The sequence below is a fragment of the Cyprinodon tularosa genome, unplaced genomic scaffold (assembly GCF_016077235.1).
Source record: "Cyprinodon tularosa strain WSP-4 unplaced genomic scaffold, ASM1607723v1 ctg150, whole genome shotgun sequence".
NCBI lineage: Eukaryota > Metazoa > Chordata > Actinopteri > Cyprinodontiformes > Cyprinodontidae > Cyprinodon > Cyprinodon tularosa.
Genome location: NW_024038332.1, coordinates 463,396 through 477,431, shown reverse-complemented (window position 1 = coordinate 477,431; position 14,036 = coordinate 463,396). Strand labels below are relative to the sequence as shown.

At 39.3% G+C, this 14,036-nt stretch overlaps 1 protein-coding gene across 2 annotated transcripts in view; it reads left to right on the top strand.

Moving 5' to 3' along the window:
• The window catches only part of rab11fip5a (RAB11 family interacting protein 5a (class I)), a 45,004-nt gene extending 38,525 nt beyond the window's left edge, over positions 1–6,479 (top strand). Inside the window, exons 4-6 of one of the 2 annotated variants that reach the window (XM_038279451.1) lie at positions 440–2,914; positions 3,998–4,142; positions 5,103–6,479. In XM_038279451.1, the coding sequence (XP_038135379.1) occupies positions 440–2,914; positions 3,998–4,142; positions 5,103–5,360 (2,878 nt within the window). In that variant the 3' untranslated portion in view covers positions 5,361–6,479. The remainder of the gene's footprint in view (positions 1–439; positions 2,915–3,997; positions 4,143–5,102) is intronic. The other variant, XM_038279452.1, reaches the window with a different exon arrangement.
• Positions 6,480–14,036: the final 7,557 nt, after the last annotated feature.

Sequence of the window (14,036 nt, the reverse complement as noted above, 5' to 3'; positions counted from 1 at the left end):
TTTATACTATTATCAATATCATACATACCTGATATATAACACAGCAATGTAATTCCAGTAACCCCTAAAAAGCATACTTAAAGCACTATTCCTTTGAGATCAAAGCAGATTGAAAAGAATCGATTCTAAATTTTGAGAATCAGAATCAAATCAATTATTGTAACTTGAACCAATACCCAGTCCTAGTCCTTCAACCACAGATCAAACAACTCCACATCTTTCTAAAAACAACATATAATTATAGTCTAATACACACATAAATATACTCATCAAGCCCCACATTTTGAAACAATAGTGGATTTTATTTGGTTACCACAGTTTATGCTAAAGCAATAAACTCTGCATAGTATACCTTTGGAGTGTGATTTAAACAGAATGCTTTTGAGCAATGTTGACAAGCCGAACTAACTGTGAGGACTATATGTCCTTCTTTTCACAGCCTGGTGGTCTCCACTAAATTAGAGCCAAGCACTTACCCCCACCCAACACCTCTTCCACTTAGTCGCCACCCCTTGGGTGCCCCTGTTGATCCTACCTCTTTGGTTTCCACACTTCACCACACTAACCCCTTTTGCTGCACACAGAGTACACCACCCCCCTTACCCTGGTGCAACCCTTTCTACTCCCTCCTACAGCACAACCCCTTCTTTACAGATATGTTAACCAATGAGCCACTAAATTCTTCGCTACCTCCTTTGCCTTATCTTTCCAGCTCCCGGCCCCCCATAACTGATCTCTTTCCAAAGTCAAGTGATTCCAATCTGACCCAAGATGACGCATCAGTAGGGGCCACTGACACTACAATGGAGGCAAAAGGCAAACTTGAGAAAAGACCACTTCCTCCGATTCCCTTGGAAAGAGAGAAACCCCTAATTGAAAAATCAGCAAACCCCTTTATGTCTGTTGATGAGCTTGAACTGGGATCACAGTGGGAAGAATCCTTTGATGCATTTGCAGCTGGGAGGCTGCAGTCTCCCGAGGACCTCACCATGGAGTACAGAACACAGCAAAATACAGTCAGTGACCATCCACTGGAACACGACCATAATAAAGGGGAATTACAATCCCACCCAGATGCTGATGACCGCACAAATGTTAACGACACTCTATATCATCAGCCTGGGGACAGGTTTTTCTCCAATGCACTTTCAGTCCCCAGCCAGTTAAAGAATAATAACACACATATTATTGATACTTTCCCGCCATTCCTTGAAACAATTCCAGAACAAAGAAGCTTTGAAAGTGATGACTCAACCTTAAATACTCCCACTAACTCTCCTGAACTGTGGGATTTCCAAGTAGCTGCACAAGACAAAAATATTCCCAATGATTTCTCTGACACTAACGTCAATAAAGCTCCCTTCAACATCTCATCTGCTCAAATCAATGAGAACAACAGTTCTCCAGACCCCAGCTCCTCCGGGCTCGGCAGTTCAACCGAAGAAGACGGCCTCTCCTGCTTTTCATCTCAGTCTGAGAAGTTCTCTGCGGTCTCCTCAGAAGAAGCTGAAGGCAACATCCCACGCATCAAAACCCCATCTGATTCAGCTGTGGTTGAAAATGTAAAGACCTCTGAGTCAGGAGACAGTCTCAATGACAGGTCAGGCAATCAGCCTTTACTTGACGATGCCAATCAAACGGTTATTCAGCAGGAGGAGAGTCCCGGACAAAAGGTTGTTTTCGACTTCTTGGACGAGTCTCTTCAGACTCCACCACCAACTCTTATGGCATCTGAACAGGAAGCAGAAAGTGAACATGAGGACAATCAAACACCTAAAACCTTTTCAATGAGCCCTGATCTGTTGTCAACACTACAACCAACATCCCCTCTACCTCAGCAATCAACTGATGGCTTGAAAGAAGAAAGCACAGATTTGACTGTGGAGCCGTCTGATGAGTTCAACCCTTTTTCTAAGAATAGCACTGAAGGAGTTATCCCCGGATCTCCAGAGGATGAATTTTCTTCAACACTACCATCAGTACACGTCACAACCTCATCCCCTGATGTCAAGCACGATTCCTCGGATTTGACGATTGAGAAGACTAGCTCAGAGGGGCAGGAAGCTAACTCATACGCCCATGTTGATTTGGGGATTTTTGATAATTTCCTCAACATCAGTCGCATTGCAAGCACTCCTGAGCAGGACAGCACTTTGTTGCCAGTACAGTCTGATTATAGTAGCAACAGCCTACTCCATAGCCATTATTTCAGCACTGACTCGCAGGATTATCTGACCTGTGACTCTCAACCGCTCTCCAAATGGTCCAGCTTTTCAGAGCTAAATGGAACCCTGTTCTCAGCCAACTCAACTCTCTGTGTTGAGATGAATGATGTTAAGGCAGACCCCGTTGAGCCTCTAGGGACGGACAATACAAATCTATCCCAGACTTCCAACTTTGAGATCAACCAGAACAAGACATTTGAAGAATCCCTCTTTGGGGATCAAGGCAAAGCAGTAGATCTGGAGTCAAGCCTCACAGTGGGGGATGGATTACAAGGTTTGCTTGCCCCACTGCCAGACATGAGCTATAATCCACAGATCCTCAGTGAAGTAGGGGAGGAAAATCAGGATGACTTCCTCCTAAAATGTCCAGAGGGACAACATGCTACACTACAACGCTCCCATTCCGAGGGGACCCTCACCCCTGCCATTGAACAACAACTCCTACCCTCTTTTGGAAGTGATCCCTGCACAATACAGGAATCCTTGTTAGCTCAACCAGGCCCCAACTTTCCTTCTCCTAACCCCTTTGCTCCTTCTCTAACTCCTGAAAGCAGTAGCTTCCATGTAGCGCTCCCCACCCACCCTCCCCTTGCAACCGTTTCAGCGACCGTGCCGCCGAGCTCAGCACAGGGTGCCGTGCCAAACCCAGATGTGACAGAGCAGCTGCAAGCGGCAAATCCGCCGTGCAGGTGAGGTCACACACGCTCAACGCTTGGTGAAAAGGTGGAGGGCGATTTCTACCCTTCTTCTGGAGACTCCTCCTGTGCCTCTGCTCCGCTTCTGCCTGCATCTATTCTATTACCACTTCTTTGTGGTGTGATACTCCATGTTTCATGTATCGGTGTGAAAAGGACTCTTCTGTAGGGTTCTTCTGTGTGTCCTGAGGTAACAGGGGAGGGGAAACTAAAGCCTCAGGCCAATTAGCGGTTATTATTTTACCTTTGTCTCTACCACTCTAGTTCTCCTTCACGCACACACATACACACTGAACCCCCTCTCCACAGGGACAGCCTGTGTTCTCACACAGCAACACTATTATGCCAAATACATCAACCAGAAATCAAGCTTTCTACACGAGGAAAAAAGGTGTTGTTTTGTCATTTCCTTTTCACCTTGGGGTAATAACACACTTAACACAATTCTTCATGTTTGATTACACCTATGCATGCAATTATATCCTTCATTTGAGGATTAATTTTCACCACTTTCTTCCAGACATTCACACCTGTTTACCCTGCTTTGATCCTAATCAGAGTGAAGTAAAATGTTATTTTTGATTTATTTATTTGGTTCTTTAATCTCTGGCATCATATTGGAGGTCACAAAAAATCTACTATGTTTTAATATAGATTAAACTCTCATTAATTACTCTGAAGACACTCGAGTAGTGGCTATTAACTGAAAGTCACTACTTCAAGGTCTGCAACACAGGAAGTAGTCTTCCTGTTCTTTATAAAGGCATTGTCTCATATATTTCTTCATGTTGTAACATTGGAGAGCTGGCATGTGGCTGTTTGCTCTCAGAGAGGAAGCCACAGTTTCCAAACAGCCATTGTTTCCAGAAGGAAACATTGTGTAAATGTTCTGGGTGATTTCACAATAAACGCTCAGATTTTATATTTTTAACCTGTTATGGCAGATGTCCAAATGTAAAAGACCTCCAGTATGACCACCAGACTGGTATTGGGCAGGTGATGGGTGATCAGTATTTGAACAGACTAAATGACTCACTGTGTGCATTGCTGTGTATGCTTTGTTGTTGACTTTTGAAGCCCCCACCCGGTGAAGCCCCTGACAACTGCCATGGTGGCTGAGGAGAAGCGGTCAGTGCTGGCCACGGGCCTGGAAAAGCTAAAGTCCACCATTCACCCAGGGAGGAGCAGCCAGATCACTGAACAGGAGGCAGACAACAAGAAGGTAAAAGACAAAAACAAGAAAAATAAAACAGTCATTATCTAATATTGTCTTGGTAATTGTGCAATCTTTTATATTCAATTCAGTTTATTTATAGAGCGCCAATTCACAACACATTTAACCTCAAGGCACTTTACAGTTCACCAAATCATACAGTCAAAATGATCCAAAGTTTTCATTATTTATCTAAGGAAAACCAGTTGATTGCATCAACTCATTGACTCAAATGCAATCCCTCACACTAAGCATGCTTGTAGCGACAGTGGAGAGGAAAAACTCCCTTTTAACAGGAGGAAACCTTCAGCAGAACCAGGCTCAGTGCGAGCGGCCATCTGCCGAGGCCGACTGGGGTTCAAGGAGACAGAAGCAGAGATACAAAAAGTAACTGTAAAAGGCGGCCTTTCCAGGAAACACACAGCCAGGCAGATGAGCTTCCATGTCAGAGGATGAATAGCACATCCAGCCAGTCACAGTAAGAAAAACAGGATTACACTGAAAAACAGGCCGATCTTCAACATCTATAAACAAAGGTGTTGATGGCAACAGCACAGCTCTCTCCAGGGTGGTGTCACAGCATCATATATAGTATTAGCTGCACACTCTGTCATCTATTCAATTAGTTTCTACCCGCAATTAGACTTCACCACTCCTAAAGGACATGTTCGCCGGTTTTGGAGACTGCTGCATTACAAATCGGCCAATGCTTGCACATATCAGTCGATACAAAAAAACCAAAACACTCATATTGGCCAAAATGATCTGCCAGCCAATGCATCGCTCTGTCTCTACTACTTTGTTGTGAGTCTGTCACAATAAATCAAATGAGTACATTGCATTTGTAGCAAAGTGATAAAATGCAAGGCATTGTTCTGTAACCCTAATCTATTTATTTTGTCATGTTTGAAAAAGGAAAAATCATCAATATAAACTGAAACCTTTTACCATGTCTCTGTCTGCTCTCAGTCTCTGACAGAAGGAGCAGGCTCGTACTACCACCTGACTCACAGCGAACTGGTGGCCCTGCTGGTGCAACGTGAGGCCGAGCTGGAGAGGCAGAAGGCCGAATTCGAACGTCAGAAACTCTTACTGGCCAAGCGGGAGGTGGAGCTGAAGAAGCTTAAGCCTCAGGTCCGAGACCTGGAGGACTACATTGACACCCTCCTGGTGCGCATCATGGACCAGAAGCCTACGCTGCTGCAAGTGCGCTCCAAGTTGAAATGAAGAAAGAAAAAACAAATGAGGATGCGGCCATTTTAGTTCATCTATTCACTCGAAAACCCCCACAACAGCTGTTTTAGTCTCACTGCTCCGCAGTCCTTTTTGATACAGGGGTTTATGCACAGAGAGGCCATGTTTTCTAGCCGGCATGCTTCCCCGCTCTGAAACAAATCCTCACCAGCAGGTTTTGTTTCCCGAGGCTGTGAATGTAGCGCATCCTCAGGTTGTCTTCAGGCTCAAGGAGCCTGATGGAGGGTTCCAAACCCAGATGCTTCCAGTTTAGCATCCTGATCTGAATCCCTCTTTCCACTGCGCCTATCACCTTTGTCTCCTCGTCACTAAAGAGTCATAATTATAGGTTTTAAATCCACAGCGGTGAACACTTTACCAAATGTGGAAATTTAGAAATCTTCTTGCTTTGATTTGTTCAATAACAACAGACTGTCAGATCGGTGCAAGGCATTTTCATGACAGATTTCCTCATTTAAAGGCAGAAGATGTCTGTTTCCTCGTGTGCCTAGAAACTGCTTGCAGGTTTTAACACTTATGTTGAAACTAGAGGTCGTTATCTTTAATTTCAGACAGGAATCCGCAGGTTCTGTTTTCATTTTTCATAAAATCGACTGTTTGTCAGAACTTTCTTAAAGGGAATCCCCACCTTCTGCACAGTGCTCAATTCTAAAAGGCAAAGGCAGCAGAGCAAGCCAGTGAATTCAACGTCACTGCAAGTTGAGGCTTGACCACAAAATATGTCAACTGCAGGCAACAATAGGGAGGAAAAGGAAGGAAATAAGCCTGAAATCATTGTAATGCAGTGCTTTACAGCACAAGAAGCCTTAAACCGTTTCTGTTTGTCACGTTACATCTAATAATCTCCAGTTTTCTTTTAATTAAGACTTTTTGTGACATATCAGCTCAAAAAAATTAATAATTGTGAAATGAAAGGAAATTTGTACTTGCTTTATATTGAAATAAATAAATCAGAAAATGTTGCCGTTAATATTTCCTCTGCCACCTTTACCCCGATACTTATAAATATATCCAGTCCAACCAACTTCCCCAGATGTCATGATTTGATCTGGATTTTTTTGCATGTTCCGGGAGGGTTTATTTCAGGATTTCTCTATATTTCTCTATATATATAGCTCCATCAAAACTAACCTCTGATTAGCTTCCATTGCTTCCTCTTCCCTCACCCTCAACATAATGCTGCCTTTAGTAGTTTTCCATCACTTACGCAGCCGAGCTCTGATGCCTTTGGATTTTTCTTACATGTAACCGAGTTCAGGGGTTCAATTAAATATGCCCCAACAATTTAAGATTTTTTTTTTTTTTGGATAAAATTTAGAAGCCATATGAAATTTTCCTTTTACTGCACAATTGTCAACCCATTTTTTGTCCCCAGTAAATGCATTGTGGATATTTAAAGGGTAAAATACTTTGCTGTGGCGCCGTATGTTCGAGAAATTCAGTTTGAGTTCGATGATCAATGTAAGAGAAATATACAAAGTTTATTTTTTATTGCCTCCTCACTTTTTTCTGGTAATACTTTCTACACTCTGGTGCAGAGTTCTCTTACTACTATTATTATTATTATTATTTTATTTTTTTTGACAAACTGTAAGCCAAATGAGACGGATTAGCAGCTGACTTTCACCTGAACATCACTGAGAACGGATGTGAATGTTCAAAAGTGTTCTTAAGCCAATAGGTTTCAGTTTTTAACACAGGATAAGTGCTTGTTTATCTTAAGCTCCTCCCCCCAACGATGTAAACAGAATTTCACTGTCAGGTGAAGACAGTATCGTTCGCCATCTAGATCAGGCCTTTTCATCCTTCCTCACACATGTGCGTTATTCACACAGACTGCAGCTCATTGGGGGGGGGGGTGCCTGCGACATGCCGCTGCTTGACTTCCCTCCCTCAGTGTCTCTCTGTGTTGCACATCCTAATCTGCTCTGGCATGTGTAGCGCTTTCAGGTGTCACAAAGGGACTGCAGTTTTCCTGCATATACACGTTTTAAAAACGCCAAACGCTGCCTTATTTCATTTTTTTTTTTTTTTTGGTAATTTTTTCTCTTTACAATTCATTTATCTAGCACTTATTTTTATTTCATTTTCAGGCATTTCTTGAAAACCTAAAAACCATCTGTTTTGCTGAATTCTATTGTTTCTGAATATAAGGTTATTTTGCTTTGTGATATTGGTTAGGTCACTGCACAAAAATCAAATGTATGCATACAAATAGAAAAGGAATAATTACAGTGATTAACTGTGAAATGCCAAAAAAAATCAAATGTAACAGCCTTTTGAAGCTTAATCTATAGAGCTGATTGATTCACCGTAAAGTATTCTGATACGATGCCACCTTAAACAGCATTCGTGGATGTTCTTGCACTACTTATTCGATAGAATAACTGCTGTACCTGTCTTTGTGATATTGGTATAGTTAGATCAACTTCACGTCGTATTGCACTTTCTAATCGCTCTATGGTTAAGAACTAGGCCTTCTTTCCACACATTCATGATTTGCCAGTGAGCTCAAAGCATCAAACGTAAAAAAATAAAAAAAATAAATCACCTTTGTTGTCACATTCGTTCAGCGGGGTGATCTCGATATGAAGGGTTGAGATGATTCTAGAGGAGGTGCAATGCTCCCAGAGTGCAGGAACAACAACTTTCTTTCATGTCTTCCGTTTGGCGAGGTTTTTATTTATCTTTGAATCGACTGTGTTTTATCCTTGTGATGAGTGTGATGCTGGTGGAATGTGCTCAGTGGGGTATGTAAGACTGGAACGTTTACAATACGTGATGCAATTCTGTTTCACAAATTTTGTATATTTAATAAAGAGTATTTTGTGTTTCCTGCTCACCGTATCTTTTGTTGTCATTTTCTTTAGATTTTGAAGGTGCAGTAACCTTTTAGTACCTGGTTTTATGCATCTTTTGATTCAGTTTGAGGATTTATTTCGAACTTCCATCAGTGATGGGGAATCTGATTAACCTGAGGAAAAGTGGGAGGATTATCCAGATATTTTTTTAATTCATATCCTTTAGCTTAGTGCTGTGCAGCTCTGCAGCTGCAAGTGGCTCACTGTAACTTCTACAATTGCCTCATGTAATACAATAACAAATGAATTAGATTTTTTTTATATATATCAAATATTATAATAGAAGACAATCCATGCTCCATCGTCATAAAACCTTTTTACTTTTGTTTCTAAAGGTTTCCTATATCAGATGTACTAAAAGAAAAATATGCTGATTTGCTAAAGGGTTATAAAATATTTGTGGCCAACTACTTCACTCAGCCAGGCATGGGGCAAAAGGGCCCTTTGAATTTTTAAGGTTGCAGATCTCTTCTTTAGATGAGACCAACAAAAAACAAAGAAAGATAATACTGTACTAATTCACAACACATGTCATCTCAAGGCACTTTACAGAAACAATTCAACCAGATCATACGGTCAGATTGATTCAAAGTTTCTAAGGAAAACCAGCTGATTGCATTGACTCAAAGGCAATCCCTCACACCAAGCATGCTTGTAGTGACAGTGGAGAGGAAAAACAGCCTTTTAACAGAAAGAAACCTCCACCAGGCTCAGTGTTGGCGGCCATTTGCCAAGGCTGGCTGGGGTTCAAGGAGACACGAGCAGACATACAGAGAGAAGCAGTGATGCAAATGCAACTGTCAACCAACTCCACAGGCGGCCCCTACAGGAAACAAACAGCCAGGCAGACAAGCTCCGAGCCAGCTCCCACATGAGAGGACAGAGCACATCCAGCAGATCACAGTCAGAGAAACAGGACTACACTGAAAAAACAGGCTGAGTTCAAACATCAATAAACAAATGTGTTGATGGTAGCAGCACAGCTGATATTTCTCTCCAGGATAGTGTTGTAGTCAAACAGGTACAGGCCAGATGAAGCTACTCACAGGCTTCATCTGGTAGTTGGCTCCACAGGAGAGGATAGCTAAAAGATCTGCCTCCATTTGAACCATACTGATGGTAAATAAGGTGATCTGCCTGTGGATTTTCTATTTTTGCTCTTATAATAAGACATATATTATGCATTTGAAATAAGATATATTTTTTTTTTATTATTCTAAAATATGCAAATTTTTTTACCTGCTTAAATCATGGGAAAATACACTTATTTCAGGAAAAGTTGAATCACTTATCATTCAATGTTGTTTTTGTGTTGATATCATCCTAATGATCCATGAGGAGCTGACCCAAAATATTTTGGTTTATACTAGAATGTTGAAAAAAAAAAGGGATATGATTTTTAGCATTATAGTGAATCCAAGGATGGTCCAAACAAGCAACACAATGACTTGATGAAAGAAAAATAAATTTTTTGAAATTCCCAAAGTCTGCAATTTAGAGAGACATGCTGGAAAGGACCACAGGCGGGATTCAAACCCAGGTTGCCTGCATGGATCGTGTGCGCTAAGCACCACCAAAACACGCCCTGTTCTGAAATCTGTGAGGGGAAAGATGTCCTCATACATAAATGTATTATTCAGCCATGATGTGGTAATCAGCTTATTTCCAATCAGAGGAGATGAAGGGATGCATGAGAAGTAAAATACTTTACAAATACATTTACCTTGCCTCACAATTACTTTTTTGTTGTTGTTGTTAAAACTGTGTCTATTTAGTATTATATTTTACACCATGTCTTCACATGGTTTAAAAATGACTTTTAACAGCACTTTATTTACACAATTCAAACAATAGAATAATTATTAATGTAAACACGTGTCAGTTTAAAATCACTATTAAGGTAAAAGCAAGTGTCAGCTAGAAATCATTAAATAAGGGGCTCTTTATATTATAATTCTCCATCATCTGACACTGTACATAAAATTTTGTTAAAACTTCACAACTGAATAAAATCCTCCATGTTCTCTGTGGCTCTTTGGAAGTGAAACTCCAGCCCTATTTTGGCTTTAACATTACACTTCCACAGAGCCACAGCATGAAGGTGAGGTCCCTCCTGCAGTCTGTCTCTGCGGGACAGGTTAATGGCCATCTTTGTTTCACTGATTAAAAAAAATTTAAAGTCAGGCCTTAGGCTTTTTTTTTTTCTATTCTGGCAAACTCTTATAAATAAATGTAAAGATAAAAGTAAAAGATGGTGTAAAAATGGCAAAGCCTCCACTAGGGGGCTACATTTGCTCTTTAAAATCAGATTAATCTCTGTCCATCATTAGAATATTTTATCCCATCAGAATATACTGGCAGTATGATGGAACGAACTTGTTTAATGGTCAGTTTAGGTTTAAAATAACAAAAATATTTAACAGATCTTTTAATGGGGGGGGGGGGAATACTCTGTTTTAATGTGTTGAGGATCCCAAATCTTCTGATCAAGTGAATTGGGGAAAAAAAAGCTATTCATTATATAGTAGTAAAGTAATTAAGTGCATTTTAATCAGATTTTTTGTGTTTTAAAAATGCTTTTTACTTTTATTTCCTTTCTTCACAGATATACAATTGTACTTTTACAATTTTACTTGAAACTCTGATACATTGTTACTCACCATAAATTAAAATATGATCAAAACTTATCACGAAAAGATTTATGGGGAATCGGGATGTGAACAAGAGAAGAAGAGCTGCACTCCTAGTTCACAGTCCTTACTGGTTGGTAGTGGAAATGCAACAAATTGCATTTTGAAATTTGAAAATGTTTATTTGGACATAAGGCAAAAAAGTAAGCAGAAGAAATCCGTATATACACATCTATAAATGTATAGAGTAAAAAAAAGTTTAAGAACAGTTTGTAAGAAGCAAATGCTTTCTTAATCTTACTAATTTCTACACACCATATCTATTTCATATAATGTAATACATCTTTATATACTTCTCTATTACACAGGAAAAAACAAGGAAAATTATGATGATATCTATAATTGCTTCACTGGTAATGTCAGAAAAAAGCCCTTCCTTTCAGTTAGGGTCTTGCCAAAATGTTAATTTGTGCCAAAATGTGCCTCTTAAAAAACATAAATATTTTTCCTTTTATTTCTCTACAGGGTTGAGAAATGTTGAGACATATCAAGCAGTGAAAATCCTTAAGGTACCTAAAGGGAGGAATGCTATTCAGATTATTTTCTGTAGTATAGTATAGAAAGCACATTTAAAAAGACTAAGACATTTATACTTCACATTTATAAATGTTCCCATCATGCAGCTATAATTTGATTTTTCATAAATCTACTAAGTCATTCCTGCATTTTATCCTGAGTAAGGAAGCAACCTGGACAGGTTATCAGTTCATCTAAGGGGAATTTAGAGAGATCAACATACAATCTGGACTGCAGGATATTTGGAGTTAGCCCATTTATGGGGTGAAATTTGTTCCATGATGGTTGCAGACTAAGAAAATGTTTTGTGAATAGAAATTTTAAAAGAAAAAAACATTCAAAATGCCAAAAATACACAAGGAATTAAGGGGTCCCAGTCAGGCCCATTGTGAGCAGCATAAACTGTGTGTCTCACAATATTGGATTGGTGGTCTGCACTTATACAGCACTTTTTCAAGTCAGGAGACCTGACCAAAGCTTTTTACACTACATTCAGTTATCCATCCATTCACACTGATGGTGTCAAGGCTGCATAGTTTGAAAACTCTCCACACCACATACAAAGCTCTACAGACTTTATTTCCAAATTCATGCATTTGAGACTAGCTCCATATAAATCCATTGTTTCCTTTGATCAAACTGCTCTCTTCACCTGTATTCCCACATCAGAAGCAAAAAACACAGTCAGGACACAGCTAGAAAATGATGAAACCCTGTAAGGCAGGACAGTTTTTACACCTAACTAGATTTATGACCTTCTGGACCTCTGCCTATCAACCTTATACTTCAAATACAGGGATAACTTTAACTGACAGAAACATAGGAGCGCAATGGGCTCCCCAGTTTATTGTTGTCAATACCTATATGGAGGAGATGGAGAGGAGATGACTGCACATATAAGGTAACACAATCATTTCACTGGTACGTGGATGATCATCCATCCATTTTCTGTCATGCTCATCCCTGCTAGGGTCGCAAGGGGTGCTGGTGCCTATCTTCAGCTGTCTACAGGCGAGAGGCGGGGTACACCCTGGACAGGTCGCCAGTCCATTGCAGGGCAATGTGCAATGTGGATGACACCTCGGTCAAAATCCAAACCTAGGAAGTTGAGGCATTCACCATTCATATCAATTCAGTGGACAAAAAGTTCGCTAGAGAGAAAGCCAAAAACTTCTTGCCCTATCTGGACTGTCCTGTGAAAATTGAGGACAATAAGAGTCTTAATACTGAGGTTTACCGGAAACCTACACATACCTACAATACCAATACCTTTAGTTTGACTCACATCACCTGCTGAAAAATAAACTTTCTGTTATCAGAACTCTGAGTTACTGGGTCGACAGTATTTGCCTTGTTACAGAGGAGAAAGGAAAGAACTAACGTGAGGAAATCACTTGAAGCATTTGCTCATCCAAACTGGGTGTTTGTTAAGTCAGCTAAAATAACTAGAGGAAGGAAGAACACTGCATCAACCACAGAGGAGAAATTAAAGATGCACAAACATTGTGAGCATCAGGAATTTCTGAAAAAATTAAAAGGATTTTCTTGAAACACACATACATTCTGAATTTCAAACCCAACAACACACACAGATTATTTTTATGTTTCTTTGTTGTTTTTAATAGATTTTACAATTTCTATATTTTTTTATATATAGAATTTCTGTTTTCAGGTACACTGAGTTTTAAGGAATGCATTGTTTACAATTTGAGTTTTACATATCTCATTTTCTTAAATTCTTGGAGATGTTTTTTTTTTTATGGAATGAGGAGCTGAGATGCATTTCTACATGTCCAGTGCAGCTACATGTGCAGCTTTTGTTTTAGTCAAGAGCTTTTCTCTATTTTGAAGTGAAGAGAAGAAAATATGATCTGTGAAAAACAATTTAAAAAGAATGCAATTTGTAAAACTCAATCTGAAAAACAGAAATAAGAGGAAAAAATCAGCAAAAATTTTATAAAAAAGCAAAATCTGTAAAAATATATATCATTTTGAAAAAAAAATGCAAAAGATAAACTTATAAGAATTCACTGAAATAACAAAACATGAGAACACAGCAGAGTTGCATTCATAACCTGTTATATAACTCTTTTTTCAAAGTTTCAATTTAATTCTAGGTTGCTTTTCTTTTTTGCTCAGTTTTTAAAATATGTGCATGCTTTATTTTTTATTTCTATTTACAAATATAGATTCATTCACTACATGTCCCAAACTTTCAGAGGGAAACTCTATGCTTGGTTACCACAGGAATGGGTTATAGTTTTTATTGTTCTATGTGCAATTTTATATTTAAATTTTAACTTACATTCTGTTTATGATACTTTTAAATCATAGACTTTGGTTTAGTGCTTTGTGTTGTGTTTTTATCTGTAACACTATCTGAATAAATGTTTATGATCTGATAGTAAGATCATCTCTCAGGATGTACAAGGTCATATTTTACTACTCTCTTGCAATATTATTTTTTTGGTAAAGCTGAAAAAAAAAGGCACAATATCCTGGGATATGTAGTCAAATTTAATAAGCAATTTACAGTCTGCCTGCAGACGCCAGAACAGGATAACTACATTACCCACAATGCA